Source organism: Cricetulus griseus (genome assembly GCF_003668045.3).
Source record: "Cricetulus griseus strain 17A/GY chromosome 1 unlocalized genomic scaffold, alternate assembly CriGri-PICRH-1.0 chr1_1, whole genome shotgun sequence".
Classification (NCBI taxonomy): domain Eukaryota; kingdom Metazoa; phylum Chordata; class Mammalia; order Rodentia; family Cricetidae; genus Cricetulus; species Cricetulus griseus.
In genome coordinates, this window is record NW_023276807.1 from 197374172 (window position 1) to 197396926 (window position 22755).

General features: G+C 41.8%; 1 protein-coding gene across 1 annotated transcript in view; it reads left to right on the plus strand.

The window, feature by feature from the left end:
• Window positions 1-22755, plus strand: part of Kcnma1 (potassium calcium-activated channel subfamily M alpha 1) — a 697898-nt gene that overhangs the window by 341514 nt on the left and 333629 nt on the right. The window contains 1 exon segment of the mRNA XM_035452632.1: window positions 14576-14637. Within this exon segment, the coding sequence (XP_035308523.1) occupies window positions 14576-14637 (62 nt within the window).

Below are 22755 nucleotides of genomic sequence, written 5' to 3' on the forward strand. Positions count from 1 at the left end.
CAGGAGGCCTGGCATGAAAACCTCATCTTTGCTTTTTGCTGCCCACCTGATGAAGATTAAAGTTTTAAGTTCAGTGCAGCAGGGAACTCTGTGTGTGCTTGTGTATGTTTGTGTGTGTCCACACACGTGTGTGTATAAGTGCATGTGTGTATGCAAGCACATGTGAGTGTACATTAGTATATGTTTTGGTGTGCACAGATCACATGTCAGGGGTCACCAGGCAATCTCAGGTGTATGTCTTCAATCTACATCTCTTTGGAGCTAAAGTCTCCCTGTTGCTTGGCATTACTAACAAGCTGCCAGAAGTCCCCAAGATTTTCATGTCTCCGTCTCCATCTTATGTACACCGGGATTGCAGATGCACTCTCCTGCATCATGTTCTGTGTGGGTTCTAACAATTCAAACTCAGCTCCACATACTGGAGTTAAGTACTTTACTCACTAAGTCATCTTTTTGTGCTGGGGACTCTTCTTCATACTCACATTCCGTATTGAGTCATTAGTCAATAAGTATGTGACACTCGGCAACTTTGTGAACTGAATGAATGAAGGACTGTAGGATGGTACACAAGTCCATACAAATGAGCTCTTAAACCTGGTGATCTGGCCGGGCGTTGGTGTTGCACGCCTTTAATCCCAGTACTCGGGAGGCAGAGGCAGGCAGATCTCTGTGAGTTCCAGGCCAGCCTGGTCTCCAGAATGAGTGCTAGTATAGGCTCCAAAGCTACCCAGAGTAACCCTGTCTCGAAAAACAAAACAAAAACAAAAACAAAAACAAAAAAAAAACAACCCTGGTGATCTTTGAATCAATCAGATGAGGAAGGAAATTCAGCCATTAGACTGGGCCTGTACTGAAATAAGCCACCAGATTGTGACAATAAGAATGCCTATCACCTGAAAAGTGACAGTTTTCCCTACATATAAATTTGAAACCTGGGGAAAAAAGCTATGCCTTCAGCCTGACTACAATTCTGATTTTTTCCCTGATAACTATGTCAAGGCTCTTAAACCTATGAAATAAAAAATTCTCCACATGTCTCCTGCCCCTTCCCTTGCTGATGCCTAGCTGTATGCCTGGTTTTCCTGTCAAAAATGCTGAAGTATGAGGTGGTCCTCTCCCTCATTCACTTGCCCTTCCTCTACTCAGTGACCTTGGAAGGATGGTAAGTGGTGTTCCAAGGTCTCTTTTTGTTTGGTATAAGAAAGAAGTGAGAAGCTGAGTGTTCCAACTGTCACATTCCTACCCCAAACACTTGCCCCAAACAAGTAGTCTTTTCAATGTCTGCCTCAGTCAGGCAGAGTTCACTTTCCCTGTATAGTTACCATCATCTGAGCCTTGATGGGTGACATGGATTTGTGACACAGTCTCAGGAAGCAGGGTGGCAGCTGGGACTGTGGCTCATTCTTTCTGTGATAGTGCAGTGCCAGCTGAGGGTATCTTCCCTCATTCAGGCCAAACATAATTGTATATGCTGTGCTGTGTGCCTCTGATGCTATCTTCCAATTTCCCAGGCTGTGGGAGCCAGAATTTGTGAGCAATGTGAGGGATGCTATCTCCTGAAGCTTTCTACTTCAGAAAGGGTGGCTTATCTGTCTAAATTCAATAATAAATACAGAAATATCATTTCAAAGGAGGGAGAGATGTCAGAAGTGGATGGGCGAGGGAAGCTATCCTCTAGAGATCTGGATTTCTCTCTACTGTGTACTTCACAAAAGGACTGGCTGCTGTCATTCTCAGCCTAGACAGCTCTGGCTGGAGCCAGCCCTTTTGCTTTGGTCAGCAGGAGGCTCTGAAGAGGAGAAAATCAATGGAGGCACTAATGGGCTTAGTATGTGGATGTACATAACGCTGGTGGGGCCCAGCCTGGGGCATTTTAAAGCTTTTTGGATGTTGTTATCAGTGTGGGATAGACAGTTGAATGTTTTTCATCATCTTTGGGCAACTCCCTTGACGTTGAGGGGCAATGGTGGCTTTTCTTCCTAGATTACATCATACTCCTTAAAAGCAAGAATTTGGGTGGCTAAAATCATTACTGTAGAAGGTAGAGACTTTGGGTTATTTCTAGGAGTGCCTTTAATATTTCAGTAATCCATGAAGGATCTATGACCACATATTACTGTAAACTGGCCTTGAGGCTTAGACTTGGAGGCCAGGTGACCTGGATCTGTTCCATCTTCTTTTGGAGGGATGGTTGTGTGTTTGTGGAGTGCTTAGAGGATTAAGGGCATCTTCTCAAACACACAATCACATTTGGAAATTTTTAGCTACAGTAATCAAAAGGCAAAGGTGCTTCTGCCTTGACTCAGAATCTTGATCCCCCACAAACTCACAGCCACATCTGATCCCTAGCAATGGTGGATCACGAAGTGAGTGGGAATCGAAGCTGTGGACTCATGTCCATGTTTGTGGCTTTTGGTGGGTAGATTCTGCTTACTAGGTGACAAGATGAAATGTCCAGAGAAGCAAGTACCACTTGCATCTAGTAAGTTTCTTAGAGGTACCCATTGCATTCAAAAGTAGAGATTCTTAGATTCTCATGGGAGAGCGATTATGTATGAATTTTTTAATATAAATACATTTCTAAATTCTACTTACATTTTTAGAAACCACTAGCATCTAGATTCTAGATGCTCAGAAAAAAGTCATCAAGTAAACAGATGTGTGTACATGCATGCACATGTGTGTATGTATGTGTGTGTGTGTGTGTATATATATATATGTATTAATCATATATATATTATGATTATATATATTATATATATATTATATATAATATATTATATATATAATCATATATATATTATATATATATGATTATATATATAATCATATATATATAATCACATATTATATATATATAATCATATATATAATCATATATATATATATATGATTAATCATTTCAGCCATTGGCAAGTAAATAAGCACATATTTCAGTGATATTAGGCACATGTAAATTTTAAATCATTACCATTATCTATGCATAGAACTCTTTATCTTGTTAAATCAAAACTTCATTCTCATCAAACAATGACTCCTTGCCCCCACCCCACTTAGTAATCTAATAACATTTCTTAGTAATCACTATTCAACTTGCTGTCTCTTTGAATTTGGCCACTAAAGGGACTTCTTAGGAGTGGAATCATGTGTGTTATATTTGTCCATTTGTGGCTGGCTTCTTTTACTTATCATAACACCTCCAGGCAATTGTTGATATTACATATTATAGCATGGGTTCCCTTCTGTGCTGGTTAGTTTTTGACACAAACTAGACTCACTTGGAAAGAGAAACTCTCTATTAAGGAATAGCTTTAATCAGAGTGGTGGTGGGTATGTTTGTGTGTGTTCGGTGGGGAGTGGGGTTCTTGATTAATGAATGATGTGGGATGGCCCACTGAGGATGATACCACCCCTGGGCAGGTGGTCCTCAGTTGTATAAGAAAACAGGCTGAGCAAGTCATGGAGAATGGGCTAGTAAACAATATTCCTTCGTGGCCTCTGCTTCAGTTCCCTCCTCCAGGTTCTTGCCTTGGCTTCCCTCTATGATGGAAGTATAAGTTGAAATAAACCTGTTCCTCCCCAAGTTGTTTTTAACCATTGTGTTTATCATAGAAGTTGAAATAAAGTAGGATCCTCCCTTTCTTTAATGATAAAAGTCATCCCAATGAATGTATATGCCTCATCTTGTCCATACATGCATCTGCCTGTGGACAGTTGGCCACTTTTACCTTTTGGCTATTGTGAATGAGTCCCTTCTGAACCCAAGTGGCCAAAAATCTATGTGAAGCCTTGCTTGATTCCAGCTTTGCCTTTAATATAATCTAAGAGCTGGCAAGATTTGAGAAGTAGGGCAAAGAAGGCTATAAATTTAATCCCTGGTGACAGTGAGTGGCAAGTGTTGACCTGGCAAGGCTATAGAAGATTTCTCATCTTATAAATCTAATTAAATTAAAATTCTAGTTGGCCAAACCTACATTCACTAAAGCCAGGCAATTTCTCACAAAACTCATTAACTAGGACTTGGGAGCTTCATCAACAGATGGAATTTTTTCCCCATATTTTTCAGTAATTAGATAGAAAAGGTCTCAAACTTCAGACCTCAAATGGAAGATCTTATGTTGCTTCCCAAGGCATCACTGTTAATGCTTATTGGTAAAAATTAGGCAAAATGCATCCTTTTGAGTATTATGAGGAAATGACATAAAAATTTCATTATCACTAATCTGAGGCTTCAGGAAGCACAGGAGTTTAGAGGACATTTTCTGACTCACTGTTATAAATATTTTACCTCATTGCAGATTTCTTTCAAATTTTTTTCTTTACAAATTTAGTTGTAACAAATTTATTCCCCAGAGGAACATATTATATTGGCAAAATGGCATGATTGCTGGCAACCAAAGTCAGGATATAGGAGCACTCCTGCATGTTTGGGGAGCATTAACCTGCAGAAGCTCTCACCTGAACCTAGGGTCAGGTCAACCCTCACTTTGAAGGGGAAAGGTGTTAAGCAATTCGCTTGTAATTGATGCTCCAGATTTTTCTTTGGGGAACATTTAAAGTGAAAATGAACTCACACCCTCCACCTCTGTTTGTATTAGTCATATTTATCATATTTATCTATGTCCTCCCCCAAAGCCTTTACTGTGTTTCATTTTCTCTCTCTAGCAGCAGATTATGATTTATAAGAAACTTATTAAGAGTTTTTAATCTATAGTCATCTTGAGATGACCCAACTTTAAAATAGACAAAGATATATTGCTGTACACATACTTGATCAGTAAATATTGATATAGAGATCCACCACTTATGATTAGTAACATGTCAGTTTATCTCTAAGTAAGTACCTGGCAGTATTCGTATATGTGTATATGTTGTGTACACCTACATTGGTGTAGTCGTTACATATGCATGATATTTGTGTTACTTTGTGTCTTGTGTTCAAGGATTCCTACTTTTCATCCAAATTTGCATTCTCTTTATCTCCATTTAATGTACTGTGTGCTCGCTGCTATGGTTGAATTTGTTTCTCCTGGATCCCTAATATCTCTTTCCTTGGTTCTGGACCTGGTTGGTCTCTTTGTAGCTGAAGGACCAGTCAATGTTCTGCCTTCCATCCTTATTTAAAACCTTTCTCTTGAAGATTTTTTCATCCTACTAAATCCTCTCACTGTCTGTTTCCTGATGGGTTACCTCCCTCCCTTTTTGCTATTCTGGGATGGTGCTACCCTCTACTCTGCCTTATCAGTCCTCAGCTCCAGTCCTTAGCTTCCAAACTGTTGCACCTTTGACCCCCCTCCACTAGAGTGTACTTCATCCCCACTCTCTGGTCCATGGGTCCTGTGCCATCTGGAGCCACATCTTACTCTACCCAAGGTTTCACAGTCTGGAGTCTCATCCATGCTTTCCACTCTTCTTTTGTTTTCATGGTGTTTAATTTCCAAATGTGTTCCGTCCTTTTTCTAAGTATTTACATATTTAATGAGCACTGACAGATGGTGAAGTTGAGTTCTGGTTAGCACATGAATGTCATCATGCACTCAGCCTTCAGACTACTTGCAGTCCAACATAGAGGTGACACACTGGTCAAAAAAACAGTAAAGAAACATGTCATGGCTGTAATTCTTACTGCCACAAAGAGACTGTACTTACAGGTAATTTCTTGTATCCAATAGGCAGGAAATGACTGTGGGATTGATTTCTGGTGGTTAGGTAGCCTATGAGAAGTGACACTTCTAGAAGGCTGGAACAGGATGTGCAAAGGCCCTGTGGTAGGAAGGGGTGGAAGAAGCAAACTGTGAATGACAAGAACTGAATGTCTATAGCAATGAAAGTCTAGAGTGGGGAGGAGTCAGAGATAGAGCCAGAAGAAGAAATGGGCCAGAGTTTTCAATGCCTCAATTCAGTCAGAGATTTTTGTTGTTGTTGTTGTTGTTGTTCCATACTGGAGTTATAATTGGAAGCTATTGGTGGAGGTCTTTTCTCTATGTCCTGATATTCCAGACCATTATGGCTTTGTAGGGTTGCATTTGGGGAAACATTAGATTCCCATAGATGCCTGTAAAATGCCTATAAAATCCTAGTCATTTCTGCTGGACAACTTTATGTATGAATTTGGGACGAGTGGTATAGTTTGATAGTGGAATGTGCACTTAGCAAACTCAAGGCCTGGGATTCTAGTACCAGCACCAAACACCACTGAGAAAAGTGAGTCTTACACCCAAACCTTACATGTGAATAAACCACAGTTGTGCTCCCAGGTGAGGTATTGTGCATTTTTAGTATGATGACTCCTCGAAGGCGCTGTCTCCTCTGGTTTGCTTTCTCCTCCTCCTCCTCCTCCTCCTCCTCCTCCTCCTCCTCCTCCTCCTCCTCCTCTCTTCCTCCTCCTCCTCCTCTTTCTCCTCCTCCTTCTCTTCCATTCTTCTCAACCCAAACTTAACCTCCCCTCCATCTCTTCCTCCAAGCACCCCCACCCCAACTTGCTTTCTACTTGAACATATTTCTCTCTCCATCTTTCTTTGAAGTTTGGGTTGTCATTGAATTAATTTATGTCATGTTTGTTTGTACACATCCATAACTCAAATGCAGTGTGTCAGACCATCAGGTGGGAAATCTAATGGACCTTTGGCTATTTAAATGGCCTGGTCAAAATACCTGTTCTGTATTCTATAAATCTTTTAAAATTTCTGATCATAAAGTGCCCTTTTGGGTGCCAATATTATACCCACTTAGAATTATTGAAGATTTGTAATTAAAAACAAAAAACAAAATAAAACAACAACAAAAACATCGGTATTCAGACTGAGTATCTAAGGTTAAAATGCATAGAAAATCTGTGGCTTTTTTTTTTTTTTGGCATTAGCTTGGGAGTTTATGTGCTGCATGAACCATAGATTTTTATGCTGAAAACACACACTGTGAATCAAAGCTTTCATGGAGTCCACACATGTGTTTTGACAAGAGAAGAGCCCTGGACACAGATGTGGTGGGCATTGTAGTCACCATATTGCATTCTAATTACGCACAAGAGGTATACAGGTGGCATACAAGGGTACTTCCTTTCCAGATGAAAATTCTTCATTTATTCTCTGTGGTTCATGACTTCCCAAGATCCTCTCCTAATAAGCTTCTTTCCCAATCCTGGCATTTTACAGACTGGGAAGCTGACTCCTAGGGAGATGAAGTGACATGCTAAATGCCTCCATTCTGCTTAGTGTGACCCCAATATTCCTGCTGCCCCTTCATGCCACATGCCATCAATCATACTCTATTCCCAGAATCTGTCCTCTCTATCACAGACCATCCTGGGACATCAGGGTTATTCTCTCTCTCTCTCTCTCTCTCTCTCTCTCTCTCTCTCTCTCTCTCTCTCTCTCTCTCTGTGTGTGTGTGTGTGTGTGTGTGTGTGTGTGTGTGTGTGTGTGCATTTTTCACCTTCCTTCTCTTTTCCACTACCATTTATGGGGAGTGGCACAGAAGTGGCAGTATTTCTATGCTTGATCTTCTCCAGGAATCTGTTTATATGTAGGATATTTCTTAAATTCACTCCTGATTCATTTCAACTTCTGGGATTCCATATTTGGGGAGGGCAGAGGCCAGCCTGACTTTACTATTTTGGCTTCTTGCTCCCCTGTCTCCTACTCTCTGGGTCTTGTGCATCAGAGTTCAAGAAATGTTCATTGAGGTCATTAAATTTGCCGGACCCAACATTGCGATTTAGATGTTGGAATCCATCCCCCCTCTCAGAAATGAACTGTCCCCAGATTGTTTTGCCTTGAGAAATCACCCATCTATTTATTTTTCTGTACACAGTTAATTTTATTATATATAAATTATAGCTCAATAAGAAGAAAAAAAAGAAGGTCACGTGCCTTCAGCATCACATACGGAAAACTACCCCTTTTCCAAGAAAAGTCTCTGCTGCCAGTAGCCAGATTCCACATCGAATATGTAGCATCATTAATTAGGGTCATTTGTTCTGTTGTGAGCTGAGGAGAATGTATAAAAGCCCGCTTAGGGAAGAATTAATTCCTCCTCCTCTCTGGACTTTCTGGAGCATGCCTAGCAGATTCTCGGAGCCTGAAGGCCTCATACATATGTTCTAATGGGCTAATTGTTAAGGTGACATTTGTAAATTAATCTCTGACTTGAGCTAAGTGGTTTCCCCTAATGGCTTGAAATCAGGAACACCACCCTTGGCCACAAGTCTGATTCTTGAGACAAGACTAGCATAAATGGAGGGGACCAGCTCCCCTTTCCTTGTTTCAAGATTCTCTGGTACCAAGGGACAAGAAGGGCACTCCTGCTCTGTTTTGTTTTGCACTTATTTAGGGTATTGGACATGCACACCTTAGCATGCCCATGCAAGTCCAGCCTGGCCGGAAAGCCCTTTCTCTCCTTCTTCCTTCTGGGTTCCAGGGGTCAAACGGGGGTTGCCAGATTTGGCAGTAAGCACCGATGCCTGCTGAGATATCCTCAAGGAGTCTCTGCCTCTGCTTTTTCAGGAAAACTCCCCAGGGATTTGACTCCCGAGCCTACACTCCAGGTTCATCTCTGAAGGCCCATTATTCTCACGTGGCCATCAAAAGGGTGTGGCTTAGGCTGTTAGTAGGCTGTTGGGGGGTCAAAAGCCCAGTGCCCCAGCAGCCTTAACAAGGCAGGCTCATACCTCTCCTTAGTAGGCTAAGTAGAGAGGTAATAGTGAAAAGCAGAGAAAAGATATTTGTTTGATGTAACTACATTGGGAAGAGGAACAAACCAAGAGGTTTAGAGATAAAACATCCCATTCCTCCCCAGTTCATCTTCTAGATACTGCTGTGAGGGTTAGGTTTAAATAGAAGGAAAGAGGTACCCTGGTCAAGTGTGGTCCTGCCCATCATTGACCCATTAGTGTCTGGCTCCAGTCTGTCCTGCAATTTCTGACAGGTTGTCAGAACTGTATGAAGTCTCTTTCCTGAGGCAAGTGCACCAAGACCCCAGTCTTTCCTTTCACCCAGCACAAGATTCCTGGGTGAATTCTAATTCTCTGTGGATCCATTGTCTCAGTAGTCTGAGAACTGAAGTGTGTGTGTGTGTGTGTGTGTGTGTGTGTGTGTGTGTGTGTGTGTTAGTTAGAATCTGTCTTCATTCTGCAGAGCCTCTTCTTTTGACTCAGTCACCTGTGTTCATACTGCTGTCGGCTTCAGGGAGGGGCCAGTTTCTGGTGTCCTCCAACAAAAAACTGGACAGAGACACATAGATGGAGGCAAGAAGAATGAGAGAATTAACTAAGAAAGAATCCACTGCAGGGCAGTGGTAACACATGCCTTTAATCCCAGCACTCAGGAGGCAGAAACAGACGATTTCTGTGAGTGAGTTCAAGGCCACCCTGGTCTACAAAGTGAATTCCAAGACAGCCAGGGTTGTACACAGAGAAAAAAAAAGGAAGGAAGGAAGAATCCACTTCAAGGGAGGAAGTGGGTTAGATCAAAGAGAGTTCATAACATAAACAGCCATGCTGTGTAAAGGATTTGAGCTTTTATATCCCACAATACAGGTACTTGGGATCATTTCCATATTGGCTTTTCTGTATATGCTCTGTTAAGTGTAGTTCTGCATATAACCTCATGTATCTAATATCTCATTAGCATCTTAAGTCTCCACCTAAGACTGAGCTGTTTAATATTGAAATGATCCATGGGTCATCTTCCGACCACTGGAGTACCTTACCTTTGCACCTCTTTGCTGGCCTCAGCCAAGTTTTCTCCCAATCTTCCTTTTTGCTGATTTGTTCTTTTCATATGCTAATATACAATCTTTACTCTCTAGCTTTCTGGCTCTCCCTCCATGCCTATCTGAGGCAGAAACTTCACTGAATTTGGCTTTCCCCAGGAGCTTCAGTAACTGAGGGAAAGGTGCTGTGCTTAGCTACACTGTTTTTCATTTTTATGACACCCCTCCCTGCCCCAGGCATTTGAATGGTATTCATGGCCTGCTGGGGTTTCCATTCAGGAAGATGGCTGCTAATCTTTCTTGCTCTCAACTCAGTTCATGTCTAGACTCCTCTTGATAAAGAGGATAGACTGTGTGTGTGTGTGTGTGTGTGTGTGTGTATCTTGTTTTAATATACTGTGTGTGTTCATGGCATTCTTTGGTGCAAACACTTGTGTTTCATTTTGGGTTCTGAAAATAGATGACTTACATTCCATTGTTTCAATGTTGCTTGTCAAGTTGCTTTTTCTTTCTTTCTTTCTTTTTTTCTTTCTTTCTTCCTTCCTTCCTTCCCTCCTTTCTTCCTTCCTTCCTTCCTTTTTTGCACTCTGGAAATAGACTCAGTGTTTGGTATTGTGACTGGAATTTTTTTTATTGGTGTAAATCTGGACTCTAGAATGCCCAAGAAGGCAAGCTCAGTCATCCTTCTCCAGTTAAAGTCACAAGTAATACTGAAGAGCAGAGGAAGAAAATTTACTTTACTTCCCAGTGTGTCCACACTGGAAAGAGATATGTTAAAATGGTCCAGTTGACATCATGTCTGTCTTAATGATGCTAATGTGAGGTTAAGGCTTAAATAGAGAGCAAGAGATATGCATGACAAAGCTGTCCAGTCAAAGGATGCTCTTGCCTATCACTGCTCCATCTTTGTCTCAGCTCCTGTCCTGTAAGGTAGACATACAGAGTGGTCTGAGACACAGATCTGTTAGTCACTGTCTGCATTCTGCCTTTGGGACTTGTCTGGTTTCAGCAAGATGATTATCTATGTTTTAGGACTCAACTTCATCCTCGTGGCTAATTGTCCTTATCTGAGGGGTGGTTTGTCTTGACAGCATTAGCTTCACCTGGAATTTGAGGTGACTAAAGACAATGAGGACAAATAATTTACCTCTGTACATTCATCCAAAGCATGCACTCAAAACAGAATCGGAAGTGCTGGCTCTCATCTCGCCTCCAGTTTCTTGGTGGATCTAAGCCAGGCATGAGTGCTTCACACTGAAAGCAGTTTATATGGGCATTTGCAGTTAGACTGAGAGTGGGGCGGTGAGTACTGTCTAAGATAGCCAAGGTGGTGAGATGAGTGCTGCCCATGTGGAGTTAGACGAGCTATACAGACTCGGTTCACAGCTAGCAGAACATGTGTCATGCCAGGCAAAGAGCAAAGGATCTCTTAGATCATAGTACTGACCACATATAGGCCCTGTATGGAAAAGGCTGGTCATTTTAAAGGTTATTCTATGACTTAGCTGCTGGAGAACACATCCATTTTGCTGTCTGAGATGAAGGGTGTTGTGATTTGTTTAGTGTCATAGTTCCCTATCCCATGGACTTCCATTCTCTTTATTACTGGGGCTATAGAAGCATGCAGAACGGCTTCTGTGACTCTCTGCTATCCTGGAGCAATATTCGAGCAGCCGTAACTTGTATGAAGAAGTGCTACTTAGAGAACAAAGAGGTACCAAGACAAGAACCCATAATGTGCCTACTCTCCTCTAACTTCTCCTCTGTCCCTTGATTGATGGTCTGCCTTTGGTAGCTTTAGCCTACATTCTTTGTACCTCCCCTGCACAATTGACTACTAGTTATGTAATCACATAGGACTGGTTTATCATTCTGTGTATGTGCATGATGTGTGTGTGTGTGTGTGTGTGTGTGTGTGTGTGTGTGTGTGTGCGTGCGCGCGCGCACACACACACACACACACACACACACACACACACACACACACACCACAGCACAGACTTAGGAGTTAGAGGAGAGCTTTATGGAATGGGTTCCTTTGTATACCTTAGGTGGGTTTTCTAGGCTTGTTCCTTGGCAAGTGTCTTTACCCACTGGTCATTATTTCCCTTTATAAAAAAAAAGAATGAGATTGATGGTTAGAAAGCTGGAGAAAGAGGACAAGCTGTGCCTTCTGCTCAGGCAGCTTGGAGAGAGTCATGTAACAAGTCTCTGAGGCTCTCACGCTCACATTTTCATGGGCACATTTCTGCATGACCTGAGTTTAGGCTGACAGTGTAATTGAGCCCGGCACGATAACAAGACACATTGGTAAGTTTAAAGTTTACATGCACAGTTGACCTTCCTACTGAGAAGCACTGTTATTTTAATTTTGGCATGCAGGCAGGTAATAGTGGCTCCTGGTGGGCAGGGCTGTCTGGATTACCCAATCTCCCTGAGAGAAAGCCTTTCAGCTGGACACAGGATCCAAACCTAGGTGCAGTCAGTGCAGTGCTGTAGAGGGTCATATCCCTCCCATCTTCCTTTTGCCCTTACTTTCTGCCTCCCTCCTGAGTGCTGGGATTAAAGGTGTACTCCACAACCCCCCTTCTTGCTTGAGTTTTAAGAGGACAGCAGGGTGTATTCCAAACTCTTGTCATTGACTGATTTTCTTAAATAAGTGGCACATTATTCCCAAATAGAGGCTGCTGGGATGAATTAGTGTCAGTTAGTTTGGCCATCCTGCTGCTTGGGAAACATGCTTTCACAGGAGTGCTGAAACTAACTTCTCACAGAATGAAGTGCTATCTGCAAGGACTTTGATTTTCCTTTCATAATACATAGCATTTGGTGGCATAGGACTGTCTAGTGAGCCCTGATGAAGCTCAACATTCATACAAACATGGAGCTAAATCGAGGGGGATCTGTGCCCAATCAGCTGTTTATGAATGAAGGGGTCCCTCCCTTTGTTAGGACCATGCCCCTGCCCTTTGCAGCTTTCTGAGAATGAGGGGAGGGTCAGGATCTAACTGCTTCTGGCTCAGAAATAGCAGCGCAGCTCCAAATTAGTCTGATGCTATTTGTTGTAGGATGAAAAGCAGAGGCCTGCTTATGTGTTGGTTTCCTGTATACCTTTGCAAACAAGCTGTGAATGAACCCATGTGAAGAGGTGAAGCAAAGGCAGGCCAGCTAAGAGCTGGTCTATTGGTAGCTGGTGTTTGCAGATAGGCTGTGGGAGCTGCCTTGTATGACATGGGAGTCTTGATTTGAAAAGCAAAGCAGGAGAAGGAAATAAACCCTACTTCTGTAGTACTCTAACCACTTCTCTTCAAAAAGCAATGCTAGCAGTAGTTGAGAACAGTATGTGTTCCTTGTATTGTACCCAGCTATTTTCCACAGTGTAGCCAGCTGGTTATCTCTCTCCTGTGGTTGCATGGGGTGTTTTGCAGTGTTTTAAATGAGTATTACATGCACATTGCATTGTTCTTAGCATACACAGAAAAGCACAGGAGTGTGTGATTCACACACACACACATACACACACACACACACACACACACACACACACACACACACACACACACACACCACCACCAACAACAACAACAACAACAACAACCTGATCATGCCTAGTCCTTGCATAAGTTGTAGTTAGCTTCTGTTCATCATCTCATGCCAGCCAGATTTTTGCATGTGGATCTTGGGGAAGGCTGGCATTTCTAAGGCTCTTCTCTGAAGTCTCTTTAGGATTTGAGTATATCTAAAGGGCAGGGGCTGAGCATCAGGCAGGCATTGTGTGTGGTGATGATGTTTCATTTCTAATCTCAGCCTTAATTGTTGGCTGTTAGGGTCTGTTTTATTGGGAGCATCTTTTATTTGCAGTAATTGTCTCCTCTGTGCAAGATGAAATAAACACATTAGGACATTGAATGAAGGACAGAAGTGTCAGTAGCAGCCTAATATGCTACATGTCCATTCAGTGGACTTTTATGTGACAGGTGCACATTGAAGGAGATGCCAAAGTTGTCTTTCATATTTGTGGTGATTGATTTTGAGTGAGTCCAAAACAGCTTAGAGATTCTCATATAACTAACTGGTCATATGTATGACTGATTGGCTTTGTGATTGGTTTCCATAAATACTTGAGAAATCTTATAAACATACACAGAATCATGAAAATTTCAATCTATATAGAAATATGTATGCATGCACATAACTGCTTAAATTTTTTCTCTCTCTTTCTTTCTCTCTCTCGGGACATCTGTAGTAGCAAATGTGTAATTTGCCAATAGTTATTTCTTACATAGAGGCAAAAGCAGGTTAGTGACTCAGCCCAGAGGAGAGAACAGGGATTATTAATTTCACAAGCAAGAAAGATCTTATCGAGGTGATAAAAATGTTCTGAAACTGGATCACAGTGGTGTCATATAGGTTGGTAAACTTCCCAAAAGTCATTAAGGAATTATATGCTCAAAATGGATGTATTTTATAGCTCAACAAAGTTGTTAGAAACAATCATTCTCTTTCAGTCCAGGGTAGGTAGAGGATGAAAAACTACATCCTCCCAAATCCCTGTACTTACTCTTTTCCCTTGAAGTTTTTGACTTCAACTGTAGAGAAGCTGGTCTTTAAGGTAACAGGGCCAGATTGAACAAAAAGGACATGGCATAGAAAAGTCTTCCCTGGCCACTATTCACAATGGTGCTCCCACTGCTGGCTGAAGAACCATTATCTGGATTGTCACAGGGTAGTGAACACAGGAGATATGGAAGCAGGTCCCTGGAGGTTGTAGGCACTGTGCTTCAATCAGTTGTTGCTGCCAATCAGAAATGCAAATGTTCTGGTCCCAGGCCTTAAGTAATGGAATGTTTATCTTCTTTTGCAGGTTGTGTTAGTCTTTGCTCTCAGCATTGGTGCCCTTGTAATATACTTCATAGACTCATCAAAGTGAGTATGCATGCATGTTGTCTTGCTATTTTTCTAGGGCAATTGTGACCCTTTACATTGATGTACTTATTTAACTTAGCACTAGACTTTGCAAGAATCTTCTGGGTGCTGAAGGCTTGGAGGAAGGCAGGCTGTGCTTCATTTCTGAATGGGAAAAATTCTCTCAGAAGGCTATGTTGATTCTGCTGTTATGGGAGAGAAAGGCACTTGGGGACCAAACCTTGTTGGGTATTTATTTGTGATGTGATGTTTCCTGATGGAATATTTGCACTGAAGATGCCAAGACTTTAAGAGGGTTTTAATGGGAATTTGGAATCTCTGGGAGGGGGTGACAGAGTCCAAGAGATTGGTTTGAGCCATTCTGGCCACAATCATAGAGTCTTTTGGTCATCCAGGGTTAAGCCATATTGGGTGACCGATTAGGAAGCTCTAGGCTAGGATTTCACCTGCCAAAGGGATATGTAGCTGAAGCAATTGCCACTGTGTTTCTTTACTTATGGAAGTGAGGAAATGGATGAGGCTGTTCATGAGGACTCCCAGAGGTTAGAGGCCTATGGCTGTTTGAGAACTTGCAGAGAATAGTGCTCATGCAGACACTTTGACTGGCAGTTTAGTGATCTGGTGCTCCAGGGTAAGCATGGTTCAAAGATGGTGAAGACCTTCTGGGAGGCTGAAGAGACCAGTCACCATGGCTATCCTTGGGTACCACTATTGGTTGCATCCCTTGTTCCAGCTATCCTTCTTTGATCTCAAAGTTGACAGCATCTGAAGCACACTGATCTAGGGATGGATTTGCTTTTCTGTTGAGACACAAACTTGATAGCTCTAGCCAAGGAGAAGCACCCTCAAATTTGCTGTCCTCATTATCACTTTGAGAGTGTTTCTCATTCCTCTAATACTAATCCTGAGTGGATCCTAGAATTTGATCCTAGAATACCTGCATTGTGTTCCTGTATGATCAGACTCAGTTATGACTCAATTCCGAGCTTAATGCTCTTTTTCCTGTGGCATGGTATGGTAGCAATGTCATGCACACCAGCCAAGGGATTTTGCACATTTGGTTCTGGAGGCCAAACTGTCACATCAAGGAAAATAGAAGAAACATGTCTACACATTCATGTCTGGAATCGGCCAAGCATGGGGCCTTCAGAAGTCACTTAGCCCACCTCACACTCAAGGCTGAACCCTCACTTGTATTGAGTCATGGGTCCTTTAGACATCGTCAAGGAACAAGACTGTGCATGTTTTCTTCATCTGAAATCCCCAGTCAAGAAAAGGAAGAGCATAATTCAGTCTAGAAGACTCCAGTTGTCTTGTGTGTGAAGGTAAGATCTCTTTTCATATTTACTCAGAGATTTTGGACCACATTTGAAGTGAACTGGAACTCTCAAGCCTTTGGTCATCTCTCTCCAATCTCTCTCTAGGAGTCAAGGGATACATCCCCTGCCATCACCCATGCTGGGGCTTAGGAAAGAAGTTCAGACATGTAGTCAGTGTGCCCCAGAGAGAGCACACACTTATGTGATGGTGAGTGTGGAGATCTGCTAAAAGGACAGATGCCTTGGCCATTCCTCCCTTTCCTCTGTCCCCCTTTCTGCCCCTTTGTATGCTATGGAAATAAAATGTTTCTGGTAAATGGATTTGGATGTTGTCTTTTTTAAAAATTGTGTCTAGTAGGAGGCAATCTTAGGCTCTATAGAGTCTGGTCTTCCTTGGGAGTGGATAGCAAAACATGCTGTTCTCCTAAGTTGACAGTATTCACTGATGCCTCGCCAGCCTCCTATCCTTTAGGGTTAGTCCTGACTCTGCTAAAGCTGATGAAGCTTGCTGAAGCTGATGCTAGAAACACTTAGTGATTCTGGTTCTTTTATGGTCATGCACAGAGTCTTACCAAGGCTGACCTTCAGTTCTGTTTTACACCTTCCCCAGCAAAAATGAGAGTAATCTTAAATATGAGATTGTCTTCGTTCTCCATGGGGGCTGGCCAAGCCTTAGCATGGGTGTCAGCCTTTCTCTCTTCATAAACTGAGCAAATTGTGTGTTTTTTTAATACAGACTTTGTTTAGCAGAACACATGTCACTACATATGTAACCCTACTTTTCAGTTCTACCTCTTCATCTGGCCCTGAGACCATAGCCTAAGACTCCAACCTGTTGGGGAGATAATAAACAGCCTTCAGGGAGAATCCATCTTTTCAGGGATATCCACCAGGCACACTCAGTTTAAGGAGATGAATTAAAGCAAAAGCTATAGTGATACCTTTATGATAAGTCTAGAGACATGGTTCTCAACCTCTGAGGGTCACAACCCCTTTGGGGTCAAGCAACCCTTTCACAAGGGTCACCTAAGACTATCTTCATATCAGATATTTACATTACAACTCATAGCAGTGGCAAAATTAGTTATGGGGTAGCAATGAATATTTTCTGATTGGGGTCACCACAACATGAAGAACTGTATTAAAGGGTCAAAGCATTAGGAAGGTTGAGAACCACTGGTCTAGAGGGTCATAGTCAGAACAGCAAATGCAGTCTATTAATCAAATTCTAATCAAGCTTAGTGAATGAGATGAGATGAAACTCTGTCTACATATAAACTACAAAAGGAGTGAGCGTGAGAAAGTAGAAGGCAAATTCTTGAAGTCTGTCTTTTTTCATTCAAAGCAACCACTGACTTAATAGAAATGGCTTGGCTGACCATCGTGGGAAGCAGCTTAAATTTCTCTTAAAAATTATACCAAGTCATTGCCCTGAGAAAAAATACCTGGTATTCTTGAGGTGAATTTGTATTAGTGTTAACCCTCTGCAAATAAATAAATCAAGAGTAGTGCTCTCTGGACTGAGATGGTTTGCAAAATTGATTCTCTCATTACACCTAGCCAGAGCTGTTTTCACCCACTTGGTAGATTAGTGATCTCCCAATTATAGAAACTCAAGATGCAAAGGTTTCCACACCTGGCCCTTTGGCAATGAAGGGTTGGGGGTGATGACCAAGTGGGTAAGAGCAGCTACTGAACAAACATGAAGACCTGAGCTCATGCCACCAAAATGTTTCTGAAAAGCTGGGCATGGACCTCTGTGTCTTATCTCTAGAGCTTTGGGAGATGGAGACAGCAGGATCGCTGAGGCTTGCTCAGCTGCCATCTTAGCTCTGGGCTTGGTGAGAGACCCTGCTTTAAAGGAGTAAATGGGAAGGTGAGAAAACAGGGTACCTGACATTCTCTTCTGATTTCTGCTTGCATGTGTGCCACCTGTGCATACGCCACACATGTAGAAAAAAATTAAAAGATTTAAAAAGAGAACTGCAAAGGATGTGCTGAGCATATGAAATAGTCTCAGGGCTGGACTCAGCCAACTGTTCTCAGAGGGACTGAGTTAGATTGTGCACGTGGGCAAGCAAAGTGGATGCTTATTCTGCCTCAACAAGTCAGCAGAAAGGCAACTCAGTTAAGGTTAACACTGTTAAGGTTATTGGCTGGCATAATTGTATGGCAATTGGCAATCTTCCTCAACTTTCAAAATGTACTTGACTACAGTATTTCCACACATCTTTGCTCAAATTTTGGTTCTTAATCCAAGACATACAGATCCCAGAGTGGGTCTTTTTCAGGGATGTGTTTGAGAACTCCCCTCCTTTGAATCTTCATTTTCCTCACTTGATCTCTATGGGAAGAATCTTTTGGGTCATTTTCAGTGATCACTGTCTACCTAAGAAACATTGTCCTGAGGCCAACAGATAAGGAGAAACACAGTGAAGATGGGTTCAAATGGTGTTCCATCATCCCAATGGAAGACACTGGGAAGATTCAAACAAAGGGGGTGTTATAGCAAGACTTCGTTGGGATGGATATAATATTGATGTCTTCATGAAACCGACAATCCCATCCTTCCAAGGTCCATGTTCTCCAAATTCTCCACCTCCTAATTCTGACCTCTCCCAGGTGACTACATGTATTCTTTCTCCTATGCACCCTGATTTCTATAAAGTAAAGTATTTTAAAAATGTATAACCAGGATCCAGAGAGATGTCTCAGCAGGTAAAGGCATCCACTACATAAGCTTGACAACTGAAATTTGATTCTTGGGCCCCACATTAAAAAGGTGGATTTAGTGATGTGGCTCTGTAAAACTAGCACTCCTATGGTGAGATGGGAGGTGGAGACAAGAGAATCCTCTAGAAGCACATGGGCCAGTTGGCCTAGAGTATATATACAGCACAGCATCAGACGCAAGAGAAACTCTGCCTCAACATAATGGAAGGTGACAACATGCTCCTAAGAGTTTTCTTTTGACCCCCCACACTGTACTGTGGCACATATATGTCCATACTTACACATATCATACCTACACAAGCATATATACACACACACTAAATATTTTTTAATTGTACAGCCAAGTCAATTGTGCCCTCGCTGTCCTATTAGTGTCAATGTCACTGTTGCTTGCTCTATCCTTCTTCTTGTCACCAGACCAGTAATACTTATGGAATGAATAAAGAGTAGGGAAACCACATAATGTCACCATGAGGGGAAGGACCCATGGATGGTATGAAGCAGCAGTCCCTATTTCTTCCACAATTTTAAGGGAAAGCTGGAAGAAACAGCAGCTCTCAAAGCTCTGTATAAGTATTTTTTTCCAGTGGCATTCTGGGAAAGGATGACTCACATGTGGGGAGATATTTATTCCTTTGATTCATGCTTAAATGCTGCTCCTTCTTATGCTTCAGTTACGTAGATTATGAATATTTAATGCTGCATATACTGGAAATGAAGGTCAGGTCCTGCTCACTGGTGACTTCAAAGCAGCCTCAGCTCTGAAAGGCATACCACCTGCTGTTAGCAGAGTGAAGCAGAAAGGTTATGCATTGTTAAAAATCTTCCGTAATGACTCTAGCTGCACCAAAATGGCTGGTGCCCAGTTGGGGATGCCTGCTGGCTTTGCCAGCTTTTGCTCTTGACTTCTGGTTTGAGCCCTGCTATTTGAGTGAGATGGACATGAGGAAGCAGGAGGGAACCACAGTACTGATTTTGTAGCACATCTTATCCAAGTGCTCCATTGCAAGAGAATGGCTTCTTGGTTTTCATAAATTTCATTCACTTGTTCACTTTGTATTCGTTCATTTAATCAGTTATTCACTTTCACAGCTTCAATGCAAAAATCTTAAATACTTTCCAGGCTGTGACAGTGCTTATGATTAGGTATGGTTACAGATAATTATATGTAAATTTGCAATACAAACTGACCAGATTGTTTCCATAGTCTCTGAAAATACAACAGACACTGTTATTATAATTCAGATACCCGCTGCTTCAGCCTAAATTGTTAGTTATTTTACAGTTTTACCTGCCACTCTTCTTTATAGATATCCTCCAGATCTCTTCTCCTTCATCTGAAATTTTTTCTTTCCAAAGGGAAGAATGAGGGCATTGGCAGATGGCTCAGTCAGTAAAAGGCTTGCCACAAAAGCACAAGGTCCTGAGTTCAAATTTCCAGCACAGATGTAAAACTGAGTAAGGTACCATGTGTCTGGAGACCCATTGCTAAAGGATAGATGAGATAGTGGATCCCTAGCTCCCTCCCCTTGCTATATCTGTGAGCACCAGTTTTAATGACTAATTCTATCTCAGTAAATAAGGAAAGTAAATGAGGAATGTACCTTATTTTATCCTGTAGTTTCCAAATCCATGGGCACATGCACGCACCTACCCAGACATATGCATGTTAATCACACACACATACATACAACTTTGAAAAATAACAAAAACTAGAGGCAATTTGGATCCCCATTGTTGTTCTGTGTGTGAATTAGAGTGCTAAGCACATCACATATAATTTCAGTCAATTCTTTTAACACCCTAGGTGGAGTTTTATCATTCTCACTTTACTGATAGAAATCTGGAAATCCAACATTTGCCTCAAGCCACATAGCTAACAAGTAGTGGAGGCAGGATCTCATTCTAAAGCCACATTAACTCCCCCTAACCTGATGTGGCTTGCAAGTGTCAAGGAGTGGACTTCCAGATTAGAGAAATTATAGAAAGAGCTTGATACTGGTGTTGTAGGATTGGGAGCTGCTTTGCCTCACCCTGTCAAGTCCTCTGACTCCTTCCTTTTGTCTTCCATACCCCAATTCTCATCCTGAGAGCCAAGTCTACAGTGGATAGTGCTTGAAAGAGTCCTGTCACCAGTTGTCTACCTACAACTGTTATGGTCACAGGGAAGCTGATGGTTGTTTCTCAAGGCTCCTCATATCCAGAGAATTCCTTCCAAGGAAGGAATTCCACCCCTCATACACCTACTTTGCTGTGTATATTATTTGGTACTCTGGTTGAATGCATCCTACCACCCTTTGCAGAGTTACAGGGTTTACTCTTTTACAGTTTTGCATTATTTCATGAGATTCACATATATAGAAAGTTAGTATTATTAAACTAGCAGAGTATAGGAAAAGTTGGTCCCTAAAAGTTTTGTAGGAAGGTCTTTAAAATGATATCATTACTTTTGTTCTCAGTCATGCACATGTGTGTTGACCTGGTGCCTTCAGTGTGCCCAAACTCTTGGCCAACCACTTGGCAGGGATATAGTAACAGCATAGGTCATGGGTTTCCTTGTTAAATTAATGAGTGATCAGTAGTAGCTTTCCCTCTCACCATTATGTAGTCTTTCAACATGACTGTCTGGGTAGCTGGGGCATAGGGAGGAAGTTCCTCGGCATATCTTAATTCTTACTTTCTTTAATGAATCAGAGTCATTCTAGGTAGTGTTCTGGATAATTAGCTCCTGCATTCCACCTTCTTGCTCTATTTGAGAATGCAGGGCATGCACTTAACCTTTGTTGAAGAAGTCAACACAAATCACTATGCGTGCAAAGCATCTCTTTCTTCTCCTCCTTTTAAAAATACTCCCCCCACAATTTTCACCATCCCTCAGTGACATTTTTATTGCCAGGCTTTGGTTTGGAAAATTATGGGTAGGGAAAGTTCAAGGGCAGGGTGTTCAGAACAGCACTGCACATCTGTGTGGGGAACACAACAGGAGAGCCAGCAGCTGTTGAAAGAATAGAGTATCAGATGGCGGAAGAGCTGAGGCTCTGAGAGATGAGGGAGAGGGGCTGCCTTCAGGGTAGATGCTGTAAATAGCTCCCAATGGGAATCTTTCTTCCCTTCCAGAATCTAGCTTCTCATGGCACCTTTGAATTCAGTGATATGTAAGGAGCACCAACCCAACCTTTCTACATCGAGTTTTTCATGTTGCCATTATCTCATTAATGGGGATAAACATGAGAGCAAATACAGCTAGAAAGGATGCAGACAGATTGAGACATCTTCTTTACATGTCGGCTTCCATGTGGGTGGCTTTAGGGCACAGGGTCTCTTTGGTTATATAACAACGGGTTAACTTTGTTTCCAAGGGTTCATCCTTCTACTTCCACAGTGCTGAGACAGTCTCTGTGCCCCCACTCATCCCTCACTGTGCGTGGGAACCATTCAAAATGGCATCTGCAACAAAATGAGCATACCTTGGCAGTTTATTCAAAGATACAAGAGACTCTGTTAGGAGTAGTACAAATGAATGAGATCGACCTTTCAGGTTTGATAGCACAGACAACTTGGGAATAGAGTTAGCCCTCTGTATCTGAGGATTCAACAAACTGTGAATTGAAAATAGTGTGAAAGGGGGACACCATTTTTACAGAACATATACAAACATGTTTTGCTTCTCATTATTGCCTGTACAACAGCCACTACTAACACAACATTGACATGGTATGAAGTATTCTATATAACCTAGAGATGACGTAAAGAGCATGGAAGGATATATCTAAGTTATATGCAAAGTCTCCATTGTTTTAATAAGCAACTTGAAGGTGCATGGTTTTGGTATTCTTAGGGACTCCTTGAACCAGTTCTTTATACAAGGAACATATGATGTTACATCTTAAAATGTACTTGATATCTATACTTCAGTATCCTCTCCTTTAATTAGGGATAAATGTGGTAGAAAAGTTAGGTGGAGAAGACGCCAAGGAATGGAGACAACTCTTTTTTTTTTTTTTTTTTTTTTTTTACTTCCATGTGGTTAGTTTAAGGAGACAAGATCTAATCTTCAGTTTTGTAA